This window comes from Peromyscus californicus, unplaced genomic scaffold, assembly GCF_007827085.1.
Source record: "Peromyscus californicus insignis strain IS unplaced genomic scaffold, ASM782708v3 Scaffold_9__1_contigs__length_137607984, whole genome shotgun sequence".
NCBI lineage: Eukaryota > Metazoa > Chordata > Mammalia > Rodentia > Cricetidae > Peromyscus > Peromyscus californicus.
In genome coordinates, this window is record NW_026294617.1 from 18,918,366 (window position 1) to 18,935,683 (window position 17,318).

Genomic DNA, 17,318 nt, shown 5'->3' on the forward strand with positions numbered 1-17,318 from the left:
AACAACGAACCACAAAGAAATGGGGGATTTTCCCCCAGAAATCTCATGCTGGGAGAAGGAAAGAGCCCTAGCCAGAGGAGGATCTTTTCCCCTGGAGAGAGATGTCACACAGCTCTAACAACTCACCGACCACCTTACAGGATGCACCTGAAGCCCTGGCAATGGTGGTCAATGGCAGAACCACACCTTGGCCAGGACTGCTGGCTTAGATGGGCCATCCTGCTCACTCTTTAAGCTTTGATCTCACCTCAGAACCATAACGACTGGTATGGAGGACCACTGGGTCTCTTTGTCTCTCTTTCCGATGTTGCTATATCGAATAAATCTCCTTTTTCCTATTTTCTACTTTTAATTTGACTTTTAAGATTGGCTTACTGGGGGTGAGTGGCTGAAGTGGGCTTGGGGCACAGGCTGTGACCCCTAAGTTTGATGTGAGGGTTCTGGTAGTGACATCGGATGAAATGGACAGGAGGCAAGAGACTAAACTCCTAGTTTATTTTTTTAAAGTTATACCACATTTCCTTTGTGTGTGCACTCATGCACTCCCATATGTGGAAGTCAGAGAACACCCTTTTGGAGTCTATCCTTCTTTTGGAGAAATCCTTCTACCATGTGGGTCCTGGAGATAAAAATCAGACTCAAGTCCACTTGGCAGAAAAATGTTTTACCCTCTGAGCCATCTTGGTGGCCCCTATCTCACATTTTAAATGAATCAACCCTCTCAACAGTGGTTCATTCATGAAGGCAGAGTCCTCATGACCTAATCAGCTTCTAAATGTCCTACCTCCCCACACTGTTGGCTGAAGATTACATTTTCAACACATGAACCCTTTGGACCGAAACTATATCCTTATCTTCTATCACATTCTTTTCACATATAAAATACATCCATTCTAGACCAGTAGCCCCAATCTTAACTTGTTCCAGAATCAACTGAAATTTCCAGAGACCATATTCTAGTGGAAATCAGACATGAGTGACACTGAAACATGATTCACTTTGAGGAAAATTCTTCCACTATGAGTCTGTGAGGTCAAAGACAATTGCTTCCAAAACACAAGAGTGGAGCAGGCCCAGGACAGACACAGTGGGTATAGAAGAGGCACCAGGCAAGACCAAGCCTCAACAAAGCAGATGCTAAATCTTAGGACTCTAGAATGGTCTTCCGGGACATGAACTGACTGGTAGATACAGTGGGAGAAGGGATTGGGCTCCAGACCTCAGCAAGTTTCACATTCACAGCTTTCCTGGCCTTAGCCTATGCTTCGGCTCTGGGGCTGTGGTCTCATGCCTGGCCCTTTCCCAGTTGTTGCACACTGGTGGCTTTTACAGTTCTGGAGTCTTGGGACACTCCTACAGTGATGGTTCCATTAGGTATTGTTACAGGAGCCTTAAAGACCACTGAGGATGGACTCCTCTCTAACGGAATCTGCCCCTGGCCCTGGACAGAGATAGAGCATTCTGATCTTCCCAAAGACTGGAACATTACATACTGTCTGTGCCCTTAAGAGTTCATCAGTTAATCTCCTGGCACGAGACCACACCTTAGGAAGAGTGCCTAGAAGGAGGGGGAGGAATAATTATCCCCATCATGAGATGTACTTTCCCACCCTGTCACTGGTGCAGCGGCTCACAGGGCTTCTATCATGTAGCACTGTGGAGTTTGCCCACTTTCCTGAGTCCCAACTTAGAAAAGTGTCACTTCCCATTTCCTTTTCTTTCTTTCTATCTCTTTCCTGTGCACACTTCCCTGAACACTTTGGGCTTCCTCGCTCGTTCTCAAAGCTCTCTCTCTGCTCCTTTCTCCATGTGGTTCTGTCTGCCATGTAGGTACTTACCAAAGGGAATGACTTCCTCCCTTCCAAAATTTTCAGCTGGCCTTCTCCATTGTCCCCTCTTAACAAGACTAAGAACACAGCAGGGCAGACCTCAGTTTCCCCAGTAACAGCGCTGCCCTGATGGGGACTTGCTGTGGCAGTTGACACTGTAGCGACTTTCCGCTTGGACTCTTAGGCTATCTGCAATATTCTACCACGGGGTGGAGCCCATGGTGGCCCCCATGGCTTACAAGTTCTGTGCACTTGCAGAATTAGTGTCACATGGGAACCTCTAAGATCTACCATTGTACTGTCTGGAACAACAGCCAGAGCCCCACCTAGGCCTACTTGAGCTATCATGGGCAGTGCTGTGACCCATGGTGGATCAGACCTTGATACAGAGTCATACATGTTGGTGCCTGGTGTCATAAGTATCTTGGATAATTTGTGTGTGTGTGTGTGTGTGTGTGTGTGTTCATAGGTGTGTCTTTCTGTACCTGTTTTTGTGCCTTTAATGTGAGTTCTGAAGATCAAATTCAAGTCCTCCTTGCTTGTAAGGCAAACACTTTCCTGAATGGGCCGTCCCTTCAGCTCCTCTTAGAACCTTCAACATTGAGGTTCTGTTATCTGTCAGTCTGTGTCTCCACAACATCCCAATTCCAGGTCAAGCCAAAGAAGTAAAAAGAAACAAAACCTCGAGTGATTAAAACTCATTTATGTGGCACCAGGCAGACAAAATGGGTGCTTAACTTCCTGGCTCTTTTTGTCTTAAACAATTGGTTTGTGGTGATGTGAAGATCCGGGGTGAGCTTGCTAATGTTCCAGACACATTAATACCCTTCAGAGGAGTTTGTTGAAATAATCAATGATAATTGAATCAACTCATGAAGGACAGGACACTGTGCAACCAGCAATTATGGAACGAGGGGATCAGGGTTTCTTCCTTGTAGGAAGAAGGTAAGAACTTATCGTTCCCAGCACGAGGCCCTGGGGTGGGGAACAGGAGGGAGGAGTCAGGAGAGAGGGAAGCACAGCTGTCTTGTATGGTTTTCTGGTTAAACTGAGAGAGATTTGTGAGTTCCACGTCAGGCAGCTCACATTACTCTTGCTCCCATCTACTTTGAGCCACACGGTTTCAGTTTCAAACTTTACGGAATGAAGCAAAGCAGTTGACAATTCTGACAAGTTTTGGAAACAATGGCTGAGGTCTTATTTTCCCCTCAGTTAAGGGTCCAGTCCACCATGGCTAGCTGTGGCCACGGGAGTTCAGCATTCATGGTCAGCAAGCAGAGAGAGAGACATTGCTGATGCTCAGGTGGCTTCCCCTCCCCCGCTTTTTTTTTTTTTTTTTTTTTTTTATTCAGTCCAAGTCCCCATTCCATGGAATGGTGCTGCCCACATCAAGATGAGCTTTCCCTTCTTAGTTAAACCTCTCTGGAAATACCTAGGGGATTCTAAACCCAGTTCAGTTGATGATGAGGATTATTTGCTGCCCAGGAACAACAAAAATTTAACCTGTTGACTTTCTAGTCAGCTAATTCCATTTTTAACTCCAGCTAATCGCCTGCATCACATGTACTAACTTGTAATAGACATCGACTAGCTCCTTCAATACCCACAGCGTACCAATGGTCAGGGCATTTGTGGGATGTTTTACGAAAGAAGAGAAGAACATTCATCTAACATCAACCTATATTGGGGTTTGGTGGCACCTTGGCAGGTTCCAGGTTCTTGAGTCCTGGAGCAAGGGACTGAACAAAGATGCATTGTTATACCAGAGACAGGGATGATTTATTAGGAAGAAACATGTGCCTGAGGCAGGAGGCAATTTGGAGCAAAGAGAGACAGTTTAGCTTCAGAATTGGCGCTCAGAGCGATGAGTTGGGGATTTTGTCACGTAGTGGAAGCTTTTTTGCTCATTTATACAGCCCAGACTTTCTCTTTCTTGTCTGTTACATGTAGTTCTACATACAACCTCAAACATTGCACATCCTTAGCTTCTTAAATTGCCACACCCGGGGAGGGGGTGTTTGAATATTATAATGACCTATGGGTCACCTTCAGACACCAAAGTACCCCGGTGCCTATGCTGTGGTGAGGGTTTAGTTGGCCTGGTAGGGGTTGGGTTCCTGCCTTCCTCCATGCCAACTGTTTTTCTTTCTTTTCTTTTCTCATGTGCTAGTTCTGGAGTGCTGTGTGTAAGGCCTTCTAGGCACCCTCCCTAACTCACTCTCCTGTTTCACTTCATGTAAAAAACACTATCTTGAAAGAAAGAAGTAGGATTTTAGGAGGTTTTAGAAGAACGACGTATTCCATCCCATCCCTTTCTGGTCTACAAAGCCCTTCTTAGCCCTTCGACTATTGCACTGGCCCCCTTTCTGGAGGTTCCCACCCTTTCTCTTTGCTCTCAGGTCACACTGTTCTCGGCCCTTCTCATCCCTGTGGCCACATTCCCAGGCTTGCATCTCTGGACTGTCTTCTCACTTCCTGCAAGGGCCCAGTTACCAGACCTCAGTGGCTCACGGGAGATGAAGCCTTCAGGACTTGAATTTTCAAAGTTGCCAATGGCCCCTAAAGTACGTCATTGTCTCAGTAAGCTACAGTTTGTGGGCAGAGGTCGTGAGAAGATGAGGTTGTGAGAAGTTCTCCGTGTCCCCAGGAGGTCCTCTATGCTCATCTGGAGGACATGGTGGTTTAGGCATGACTTTAGGTGCTCCTCAGCCGAACATTTTCATGCTCATCTGCCTGGAAATTGGTCACCCTCTCTAAGGACAGGGACTGTTGTAGGGATTCATAGTCGAATTTCAACCCATGCTGTGCTCTCATATTTGCTTATAAATTGTTAGGAGTATAAATGTTAAGTATACTCTTGACTTAGAGGAGACACCCTGTCTCCTCGTGTGTGAGGTCTCTACACTACTTCCAAGTCTCTCCTGTGAGAATCTGGCCCGGCATCTGATTGTAGCAACCAGAGATGGAGAGACCAAATGGGGCTGTTGACCCTCCCCTTACACCGGGAGGAAGTAATTCTGAGCCATGTTGAGTGTCTTGAACTGCTCCATGGCTTTGGCCTACAGCTCAGTGCAGCAGTGAGAAGGGTCCTGGCAGCAGCACTGAGCCACACTGAGATCCATCTTGTCTTGCGGAGTTGGCTCTGATCCACAGCGTCTTCCTTTCATGCTTGGCGGGAAGGTATTTTACATCCACGACTCTGACTTCACGTTTAGAAGAGTGGTCAAAAGAGGAGACTAGGCTGACCAGACGGCCCAGTGGGAAAAGCCCTTGCTGCTCAAGGCTGACAGCCCGAGTTCGAGTCCAGGAAACACCGTAAAGGTGGGACGAAAGAATGACTCACTCCACAAAGTGGTTCTCTAATTTCCACACTTTCACGGTGTCACACATGCAGACCAACATTCATCCCGCACCCACCCCCACAAACAGATGGCAACAAAAATGAACCAACACTTTACAAAGGATCCCGCTTACTGTCAACGAGCATGGTGTTATTTCTGTAAGGATAACTAGAGGGGAATGGTATCGTTATCCCACGTACCACCTGGATTTACACTTCTGCTGAAGTAAAATTTAATTGCTCTTTCAAAGGCAGGAAAATATTCCATTGCCGGGAAATATGGCATAAAGGATTTCTGCACGCTTCCTCTGGGTTTTTCTTACAAATTCTAAATGAGAATTTTCTGCCAATTTTGGGGCAGAAGCGGAGGGCTGAACAGTTTTGCCAATGGTTTTGATTATGGATTGTCTATACGACATCAATAAAAATAACAAGAGCGGGGTCTGATGGGCACCGAGCTTTCTTAAAAAGCTAATAAAAATTATGGGCAATGGGAATACATCTTAAGTTTTAGATGTTTTTCTTATACTACATATGGAAAGTCTATTTCTCAATATTTTAGTGCAAGAACACAATAATCAGAGAAGAATATGTTCTCTTCAAAGTGCCAATAAGAATTCACGATGTCATTTCCCAGCAGAGCCCGGCCTAAAATCAACCTGTTTTATGGTAATTATGGGCTCTGGCTGCAGAACACAGCAGAGGGATAGAAGACCGGATGAGCTGATCGGGTCCCAACCTCCTGAAATGTGCAACACACGGGATCATTTGTGTGAAGTGAAAGCAGTCTTCAGTACCATGCTGGATGTGCAGAGGAACAGTGATAGATAGCTCTCGGAGAAGATCTGTGCGTGGACATTTCCCATGAAGCTGTGTCTTCGGAGTGACTGAGGTGTGCCTTGCACAGGGGATATCCTGGTGTCACTGTGAAGGGAAAGCCGCCTATATTTCTCATAAACACTGTGGCATCAGGTGTGAAGACACAGAAAGACGAGAAGCCACATGGCAGTGATGGGGAGCAGCTGTTCTAGCCAAGGGAACACTTGGCCCTCACCTGCCTCCCATTCTCAGTGTAACCAGAGCCCCTTGTGACACAGGTGTCCTGGCATGGGGTTGCCTTAGATGGCTATTAAATGTGTCACAAGAGGGGAGAATAAAAGAATTTAAATCCTTTAGTGTTCATATGTCTCATATTATAGACCCAGAGGGAGAGGTGGTCAAATCTTCTTAAGTTGCATTTTTAAACTAAAGACACTGAGCCAGTAGCTAAGACATTTTCCTACAAGGAAAACTTGAGGAATAGATTATTTTAACTAAAGAATCTTTCACACACTGAAGTTATAATCCAGACTGGGCACATTTTACTCCAAAATATACAAAGGGAATCAGTTACTTACTTTGTGTGTCTGGAATAATCTGACTAAAAAACCAAAAACGAAACAAAACAAAAAAAAACTAAAAAAAAACAACCCACAAAGTGAACAACAACAAAAACAACCCTCCAAAACTGACAAAGAGTACAGGGAGTGAACTGACAGGCCACTCTCACTCATAGATTCAGATGCCAGCCACATCCTTAGACAAAATCATTAAACCAAATTCAACAACATATTTTTAAAATATCGTGATGTGGTCAGAATTTTCCCTGATTGCAGGTCAAAGGGAAGAGCCATCAATTCAAAAAGAAAGGCCTTTGATGAACTTTAGAATGCAATCAAGGCATTGGGGACTTGTAAATTAAAGGCATGCTGTTGATAAAGGGTATTTGAGGGGAAAATGTACTAAATGTAACACCAAATTGTGAGATATTGAAAACAACCACAAAGCTACTTAGAATAAAAAAATGAGTATTTTAACATTGTTCTATACTCTTAGTACAATAGATCAAACCCAGGGCCTTGTGCATGCTAAGAGATATCCCTAACCCAAGAACTACAATGTGTAGAGGATGAAGGGAGGTAAGAAAAGTACTGTGGTTGGAAAGTGATTTGGGTGCATGCATTAGGAAAAATCTAGGACTCCACTGATAGTCATTTCAAGATTGCTGGATACTGCATGGAGTGGAGATGCACACATGCCTGCCCAGGAGCCTCCAGCTAAGGAGCTATAGACAGCTGATGACTTCTGGGAAAGGGAGAGTTGGTTTTCTTTTTTCTCTTCTCTTGCTTCTCTTCTCTTCTCATTTTGTCTCTTCTTTTCTCTTCAGTTCTTGTCTCTTCACATCACTTCTAGTCTCCTCTCTCTCTCTCTCTCTCTCTCTCTCTCTCTCTCTCTCTCTCTCTCTCTCTCTCTCTCTCTCTCTCAGACATGGTCTCACTATGTAGCCCTGGCTGTCCTGGAACTCTCTATGTACACCAAACTTGTCTGGAACTGACAAGATCTACATGCCTCTACCTCCCAAGTGCTGGGATAAAAGGTGTGTACCACCATACTGGGTGAGTCAGTTTTTTTTTTTTTAAGGATGTAATACCTGTTGGTGGTCCTCCAATGATGGCTATACATCATGTGTCTATGGGCAATGTATAGGTGACACAAATCAGAGTCTGTGGGTTAAAAAATAAAGGACACAAAATTGGGAGGTGGTGGGCTGTGGGAGGTTGATCTGGGAAGTTATGGGGAAGAGTGGGGGTGAACATGATCAAAACACATTGCATGTATGTATGTATGAAATCTCAAAGTATTAATAAAATACCATATAAAAAGAGCTGGATATAAAATCATGTAAGAAATAAATTGTTTTTGGGGCCTGGGAGATGGCTCAGTTGGCAAAGAACTTGATTTATAAGTTGAGAACCTGAGTTGCCATCTCAAAGACCCTCCTAAAAAGTTGAGTGTGGTGTATGTAACGCAAATCTTAAAGGATTTTATTAATAAAAACAAACCCAGAGCCAGGTGGAGTGAACGCTGAAAGATCAGAGAAAAAGAACCAGCCACAGCCACCTCACCTTGCCAATTCCTCAGCTGATCCTGTTTCCTCAGACTGGAAGCCTCTGAATCCTCATCCAAATGGATCTCAGCTGAACTGCTGCTCAAAGCCTAAAAGCTTAACCAGACTCTAGTTCCTGGTTCTCATGCCTTATATACCTTTCTGCTTCCTGCCATCACTTCCTGGGATTAAAGGCATGTGTCACCATGCCTGGCTGTTTCCAGTGTGGCTTTGAACTCACAGAGATCCAGATGGATCTCTGCCTTTGGAATGCTAGGATTAAAGGGGTATGTGTGTGTGTGTGTGTGTGTGTGTGTGTGTGTGTGTGTGTGTATGTGACCATTTTTTGGCCTCTGTATCTAGTGGCTGTTCTGTTCTCTAACTCCAGATAAGTTTATTAGGATGCACAATATATTGGGGAACATATTATCACCATGGTTTTTGGGGCCTGGGAGATAGCTCAGTTGGCAAAGAACTTGGTATATAAGCTTGAGAACCTGAGTTGACATCTCCAACACCCTCCTAAAAAGTTGAGTGTGGTGTATGTTCATAGAACCACAGAACCAGACAGGTAGAGACAGTTGGGAATTGCTGGTCAATTACTCTAGCTTAATCAGGAAGTATTAGGTTCACTGAGAGACTCTCTCAAAAATAAATTAATTAATTAATTAAAAATAAGGTGGAGAAAGACTGAGGAAGAATTTGATGTCAACACCTGGTCTCCACATGTACACATACATATACACGCACAAAATAAAATAGGCAACAAAATGATTCCCTATGAACCAAAAGCAGGCATTTATCAAACGGAGTTAAAATGTCCTTAGTGACATTGTGAAAATACCAGACACCTGGAAACATCTTAACAAACTTCAAGATCTGTATAGAAAATTTATAGAATTATGGTACATAAAAAGATTTAAAATATCACAATAAAAAGAGACATTAATATTCAAGGATTGAAAGAGATAACTTTGCAGTAGTTTGCTTTTATTTTAAAAATTTGCCAAGCAGTAGTGGCACACACCTTTAATCCTAGCACTTGAGAGGCAGAGATACATCTGGATCTCTGTGAGTTCAAATCCACCCTGGATTACATGAGATTGTGTAGATGGAATTCTAAACGGTCTTATTAAATAAGAAACACAGAGCCAAATAAAGAGTTAGAAGCCCAGAGATTGAGCAGTAGCCAAGAGCTAAGATCATCTTATCTTACACCATTGGCTGCTGTCTTTCCCCTGAGAGAGAGACCTTTTTCCTGTGTCCTGTCTTTTTTTTTGCCTTTCTGTTCTGCCTTCTCATTGGCTGTAAACCTAACCACATGACTTCCTTGTCACTCACTGCCTGTCTATACAGACCTCCAGGTCTCTATGGTTGGTACTGAGATTAAAGGCGTGTGTCACCATGCTGGCTGTGTCCTTGACCACACAGAGATTCTGCCTGTCATGTGATCAGATTTAGGGCGTGTGCTACCACTGCCCGACTTCTGCTAAATGGCTTGATCTTAGCTCTGATCCCCAGGCAACTTTATTAACATACAAATAAAATCACATTTCAGCACAAATAAAATCACATTTCAGCACAAATAATATCACCATAAGATTGACTCAGTCTAAGAGTGAAACAGATCCAGGCAGTGGTGGCACACACCTTTAATCCCAGCACTTGAGATCTTTGCTTGGGAAAGACACACGCCTTTAATCCCAGGGAGTGACCGCAGGGCAGAGAAAGGTATATAAGGCGTGAGGTTCAGGAACTAAGCAGTTCATCTGAGAACTCAGAGGTTGGATGAGAACTCAGAGGCTTTCAGTCCAAGGAAACAGAGTCAGCTGAGGAATTGGCGAGGTGAGGTGGCTCTGGATGGTTCTGTCTCTCTGATCTTTCACAGTTCACCCCAATACCTGGCTCTGGATTTGATTTTATAAATAAGACTTTTTAAGATTTGTGCTACATCTGGCGGTGTCGAGGGGCGGCGGGAGAGGAGCCACTAAAGCAAGCCAGTCAGCTGAGCTAGACGCAGAGGTAAGACTCATGTCCGCCACGTCCAGTCCCGAGTCCTGGACACAGCCGGGCTTTTCTCTTCGGCCAGACATGGACTTCAGGGAGATCCTCTTGATCGCTTCCAAAGGACAAGGTGTCAACCATGTACCGAAAAGGTATAGCTTGGCAGTGGGGCCTCCCAAGAAAGACCCCAAAGTTAAAGGTGTCCAGCCGGCAGCTGTGCAGGCTTTCCTTAGGAGGAAAGAAGAGGAGCTTAGACGGAAAGCCTTAGAGGAGAAAAGGAGGACAGAAGAGCTAGTGAAAAAGCGAATTGAGCTCAAACATGTCAAGAGAGCCAGAGCTATGGCCAAGAGGACAAAGGACAATTTTCACGGTTACGATGGGATTCCTATTGAGGAAAAGTCAAAGAGGAGGCAGGCAGTGGAAAGCCGCCTGAACCAGGGAACTGACCAAGAGTATGAGATGGAGGAGTTCCTAGACTACAGTCAAGCTAAGCTGGAGCCCCCCGAAGCTGAAAGGAAACCGAAGGCCCCCGTTAAAAGTGCCCCTCGACCCATGAGCTTCACTGACTTAATGAGGTTAGCTGAGAAGAAGCAGTCTGAATGCGCAGAGATCAAGGTCGGGAAGAAAGCAGAGCAGCGGCCCCTGACTGCTGAGGAACTTAGGGAGCGAGAGTTTCTGGAACGGAAGCGCAGGAAACAGAAACCCGAAACAGATGCCAAACTACCTCCGCCTGTGGCCAAAAGGGCACGGTCTCATAAAGACAGCACGGGCACAAAACCCAGCAAGGGTTCTGCGGACAGGCAGCTTTCTTCCGAAGGATTGCCCTTTCCTCATGCCGAGAAGAAATCCAGACCCAGCACAGCCAATGAAAGACAAGTAGCTTTGTCTTCATCCAGATCCACGCCGCCTGGAGAGAGGACCAAGGCAGGATCCCGCAGTCGTTCCCAACCCTCGCTTCAGGAAGGTCACAACAGACCTGTCTTCAATGGGGCTGGAAAGCTCCACCCCAGCACCTGGTCACCAAGTGTCCCAAAGCCTTCTGCTAGTGGGTCTCAGAAATCTGCTTCTGAGCACGAAGCCAAAAATCCTCTTCCCTCTCGTCCCAGCCATTCCAAGCCTGGGCCCACAGTTCTCTCACACAACAAAGCTGAGAGTCCAAGTATCGGACAGCCAGGCAGCAACTCCGGCTCAGCTCCTGGGCGACCTAGCCCAGGGACAGCTCGGCCGACAGTTACTTCTGGCGCTATGCCCAGGCGCCAGAATGGCAGCTCCAGCTCAGGACTTGAGCAGTCAGTCAGTGGGATCAGAAAGCTGGCCAGCAATGCACATCCCTCCGGACGAACAGTCAATAGCACAAATGGGCCTGGACGACCTGCTAGCAGCTCAACTGGCCCTGGGCGACCCCTCAGTGGCCCTAGTGTTTCTGGGAGACCTGTGAGCAGTTCTGGAGGTCCTGGGAGGCCTGCCAACAGTCCCCATGGCATTCGACGACCGATGAGCAGCTCAGGCTCCTCTGGGCTGTCAGTCATAGGCCCTGGGAGGTCCATAAGTGGTTCCATTCCAACTGGACGAACTGTCAGTTCAGGTCCTGGAAGACCAGTGAGCAGCTTAGGACCTGGACGAACAGTTAGTAGCCCAGGCCTCCCCATAAAACCCAAGTGCACGGTTGTCTCAGAAAGAATTTCTTCGGAGAACATTGTTAGTCGGTCAAGCAATGGACAGATAAATGGAATGAAGCCTCTCCTGTCTGGCTGCAGACCTGCCCAAGGTCCTCGAAGGCTCCCCTTCCCTCCTGGCTACAAAAGGCCTCGAGAGTATGAAGAAGATGATGATGATGAATATGACTTAGAAATGGATGATTTCATCGAAGATGGAGGAGAATCTCAGGAGGAAATATCCAAGCACATTCGGGAAATCTTTGGCTATGACCGGACAAAGTATAAAGATGAAAGTGACTACGCCTTGCGTTACATGGAGAGCAGCTGGGAGGAGCAGCAGAAGGAGGAAGCCAAGAGCTTAAGACTAGGTATGCAAGAGGACTTAGAAGAAGTGAGATGGCAAAAGGCCAAGAAGCAGAAGTACCATTAGCTGCTGCTCAATTTGTGAATTCTGGGATACTGCTGCAAGGATTTCCTGCCTTCAGACTGAACAAGCCCCTCTTCAGTTTAGATTTACACATGGGCACTCAAGAGGAAGCAATGAAGGAAAGCATGCTGTCATTTGCAGGCTATCATTTGAGTATACCATGTTTTCAAACAGTCCAGGTTGGAATCTGTAATACAGATGATACATGCTTGCCGTGTGCTCTGGTGAAGATATTCATTCACAGGTGACAGCTTGGATCCTGATGAGCTATGCACACTAATGGGGGCTTCATCACCAGTCAGCTGGTCTTTAGTGTTCCTTTGCTACTTTAAAAGGAGAAAAAGATTGATGTGTGAGTAGAGTACTACCCGGATCCCAGTCAGACTTGTCCTTATGAAGGGCCCAGCCCTGCTGTGAATGCTGCCAGCAATAAAGTGACCTGTCCCAGTCTGTTTGAATTGAAAACCCAGGAAAGAGTGGACTTTATAGTTATTACATGGACGTCATCCTTGTGACTTTGACATACAAAATAAAATTATATTGATTTCAGCATTATTTGTGGATTGGATGCTAAGCATTATTAATTTGTATGATTAGGTAATAAAATTTTTCTAAATTAAAATACAAATTTTACCAGAACAATAAGTATTCTTTTAGTTTTCCTTTTAGGCTTCCTGTCACATTGACCTTAGTATGAAGTAGATGAGGACCCTTACTATTATGTTGATTATTTTGTTTTTGTCTTTTTTTTTATAATTCCTTTTATTAAAAAAGATGGTTATTCAAAAGAAGAAAATATGGATATATATGGATACGATAAGATAAAAAGGGGGATTATTGAATCTACTTTAAAAAGGAACTATTTAAAGAGGATAAGTAATGAAAATATTTATCTGAATTTGTCAGATGATAATGGACTAGACATTTTTAATGTAATTCTTGACTATATATATTGTATATACTTATTGGATATAGTGTTTCTTGTTTTAATTTTAAGCTTTTTAAATTTTTAGAGAAAAAGGGGTGATATTGTGGTGAAATGTGGTGATATTGTGTTGCCCAATATATTGTGTACCCTAATAAACTTATCTGGGGTCAGAGTACAGAACAGCCACTAGATACAGAGGCCAGAAAATGGTAACACACACACCTTCAATCCTAGCATTCCAAAGGCAGAGATCCATCTGGATCTCTGTGAGTTCAAAGCCACACTGGAAATAACCAGGCATGGTGACACATGCCTTTAATCCCAGGAAGTGATGGCAGGAAGCAGAAAGGTATATAAGGCATGAGAACCAGGAACTAAGCTGGTTAAACTTTTAGACTTTTAGTAGCAGTTCAGCTAAGATCCATTTGGATGAGGACTCAGAGGCTTCCAGTCTGAGGAAACAGGATCAGCTGAGGAATTGGCAAGGTGAGGTGGCTGTTGCTTGTTCTGCTTCTCTGATCTTCCAGCATTCATCCAATAATGGGGTTGTTTTTATTAATAAGACCTTGTACAATTTGTGCTACATCTGGTGCCCTACTTGTCAGGTACAAATTCTCGAAAAAACTACTTGCCTGTGGCCTTGCGGGGCCCCAGCTCAGACCCAGGCTACAGGTTGCTGGTTGTGGTGGCATACTGGTTGGATTTACTGAAGGAGGCAGAGGCAGGAGGATCCCGAGTTTGAGGCCAGCCTAGGAGGCTTGCTAAGGAGAAGCTGCGGCCAGGGCAGAGCCACAAAAGGTGGCAGTGGGACCATGGAGGCAGCCCCTGCTGCTCTGAGTTACTGGTTCCTTCTCATCCTCCTGGTGACTGGGGTGATTTTGCTACCTGGGGACTGCTGCTTGTTCAGAGAACAATTGCCAGGACCATCGTGTTACAAGAAAGCATTGGCAACAGTCAGTTTGGAAAAGTTTGGCAAGACAAATGGTGGGGAGAAATTGCTGTGAAGATTTTCTCTTCTAGGGAAGAGCGTTCATGGTTCTGAGAGACAGACATTTATCAGACTGTGATTGTTCCAAACCATAGAGGAGACACACACACACACACACACACACACACACACACACACACACACACACAAATGTCTGCAGGGAACCACGACCATGCTTAAGAGACTCTTTGAAATCTTCAAAAGGTTGACAGGATCCCACAAAGATGATTCCACATGGACTATGGTAAACCCATTAAGCTGATTAACCCCATGGAAAGATCGGCTTTGGACTACAAACTGCTCAGAACAACTTTGAGATGGCTAGCTAAGATGATCCAGATTCATATACTACTCAAACAAGGACTTGGAAACAAGCCCTGCACTTTCCCATTATGCAGATCCTGGACAAATGATACAACTAACTCTTTCAGGGATTGACAATTAACCCCCAAATTTTCTTTTCAGGATTCCCTAAAGATGTCTTTGCACCCAGAAAGCAGGAAGTAATTTTAAGAAAATGACACCCACATTCCCAAGAGGTGGGGTGGGTGTTTTTTGGTCTTTCAATGGCTTATATATAATTGTTATTGTTTAAGATGGTTGGTTACAAGTTGTTATTAATGGTTAGAAAAAAGCTAAACAAAGGAGACTAGATACAGGGTTCTAGTTAAAAAAAAAACGAAAAAGAAAAAGAAAAAAGAAGACATAGATAAGAGGTAGATCATTGAATCTACTCTGAAAAAAAAGATTGAAATAATTGGATAAAAGTGTAGATGATTGAATCTACTCTGAAAAGAAAAAGGGAAGATATAGAAATAATAAGCTAAAAGGTAGTTTTTTTTAAAAAGGGAAGATATAGAAATGATAAGATAAAAGGTAGACTTTAAAAAAGAAGATATATTGAATTTATAAAAAAGAGGGTAGATTATTGAATCTACTCTGAAAAGAAAAAAACAAGACAGGATATAGATATGATAAGACAAAAAGGAAGATTATTGAATCTACTTTTAAAAAGGAACTACTTGTTTTAAATAGGATAAATAATGAAAATTTTTATCTGATTTTGTCAAATATAATGGACTGGACATTCTTAATGTATATATTGGAGTTTTTTTTTGTCTGAACCTGTCAAATGTTAATGGACTAGACATTGTTAATGTAATTCTTGACTGTATATATTGTATATACTTACTGGATATAGTTTTTCTTGTATTAGTTTTAAGCTTTTTTAAATTTTAGAGAAAAAACAGGAAATGTGGTGATATTGTGTCCCTCAATATATTGTACACCCTAATAAACTTATCTGGGATCAGAGAACAGAACAGCCACTAGATAGACATAGAGGCCAGGCAGTGGTGGCAGACACCTTTAATCCCAACACTTCAGATCTCATGTCTTTGCTTGGGAAAGACACACGCCTTTAATCCCAGAAAGTGACGGCAGGGCAGAGAAAGGTATATAAGGAGTGAGGACCAGGAACTAAGCTGGTTAAGCTCAGATCCATTTGAATGAGGATCAGAGGCTTCCAGTCTGAGGAAACAGGATCAGCTGAGGAATTGGTGAGGTGAGGTTGGCTGTGGCTGGTTCTGTCTCTCTGATCTTTCAGCGTTCACCTGGCTCTGGGTTTGTATATGTAAATAAGACCTTTCAAGATTCCTGCTACATTGTTCTCTGTGTCTTGACTGCAGATGCAATGTGTCTGTCTGTCCTTGAGCCTCTTCTCTGTGGTGGTATTGTGTTCTCCAAAATATTATGTACCTTCATAAACTTATCTGGGGTCAGAGAACAGGACAGCCAGAATATTAAACATAGAGGATAGGCAGTGGTAGCACACACCTTTAATCCCAGCATTCCAGAGGCAGAAATTTCCAATGTGAGTTCAAGGCCACATTGGAAATAGCCAGGTATGGTGACACAAGCCTTTAATTCCAAGAAGTGAGCCTTTAATCCCAGGGAGTGATGGCAAAAACAGAAAGATATATAAGGGGTGGAGACCAGAAACTAGAAGCATTTGGCTGGTTAAGCACTTGGCTGGTTAAGTTTTTAGGCTTTTGAGCTACAGAGGCTTCCAGTCTGAGGAAACAGAATCAGCTGAGGAACTGGCAAGGTGAGGTAGCTGTGGCTTGTTCTGCTTCTCTGGTCTTCCAGCTTTCACCCCAATAATTGGCCTCAGGTTTGATTTTATTAATAAGAACTTTTAAGATTCCTCCTGCACTTCCCTCCAGGGATGGACTAGACCCTAGAAATGTCAGTCAAAATGAAACCTTTCCCCACTAAGTTGCTTTCATCAGAGTATTTCATCACAGCAAGAGGAAAAGAAACTCAGACAGACAGATGTGTAACATGCATGGATATTTGATTTTTGATAGCAATGAGCTGGTTAATTGTGAAAGGATTTATCTTTCATAGCCATAGTAAGATGACTTGTAATTAAGACTGAAAAAGGAGACTGTTGTATTACCTCACACCATGAAAATCAGCTACAGGACTGTGGCAATCTGAAAAGAGAAGTATCCTGTAGGGACTCATGTGTTGGATCATTTGGTCTCCATTGGTGGCAGAGTTTTGGGAGGGTATGGGTCTTTTAGAAGGTGGGAGCCATGCTGCAGGAAGTGTCGCTGTTGGCAGGCTTGGAGAGTGTGTAGCTTTGCTCTACTTCTTGTTTGTTTTCTCTGCTTCCTTTGGGGAGCTGACATGTGATCTCTGTTTCCTGCTCTGGCTGCTTGTTGCTATGCCAGCCCCACAATTATAGACTACCCCCGTGGAGCTGTAAGCCAGGATAAACTCTCTTCCACACATTTTATCACAGCAACTAACAGGGACACCTGCAATCTCAACACCTAGAGGAATTTTTTTTTTTTTGAGACAGGGTCTCTTGTTGCCTTGTTGCTCAGGTCGGCTTGACTGGCTGCCCAGGAGATCCCAGGGCTTCTGTCTCCACAGGTCCCCATCACTTCGATGAAAAGTGTGTCACCATGCATGCCTGGCTTTTTTTAAACAGGCGTGGGGGCTTGAACTCAGGTCCTCAGCTTGTAAGACAAACACTTTGTGTGTCTCCATGGCCGTGGTTTTTATGTATTCTTTGAGAATTTCATACAATATATTTGTATCATACTCTTTCACCTCCTCCGACTTCTCCCTGATACTCCTCCACCTCCTAAACTCCTGTTCTTTCTCCCTTAAGAAAACAAAAACAAGGGGTTGGGGGTTTAGCTCAG

At 44.1% G+C, this 17,318-nt stretch overlaps 1 protein-coding gene across 1 annotated transcript; it reads left to right on the top strand.

The window, feature by feature from the left end:
* Positions 1-9,660: 9,660 nt before the first annotated feature.
* LOC128105792 (protein SPT2 homolog) lies at positions 9,661-12,744 on the top strand. Its single transcript, XM_052731106.1, has one exon. It carries the CDS (start codon positions 10,127-10,129, stop codon positions 12,185-12,187), a length of 2,061 nt encoding a protein of 686 aa, XP_052587066.1. The 5' UTR covers positions 9,661-10,126; the 3' UTR covers positions 12,188-12,744.
* Positions 12,745-17,318: the final 4,574 nt, after the last annotated feature.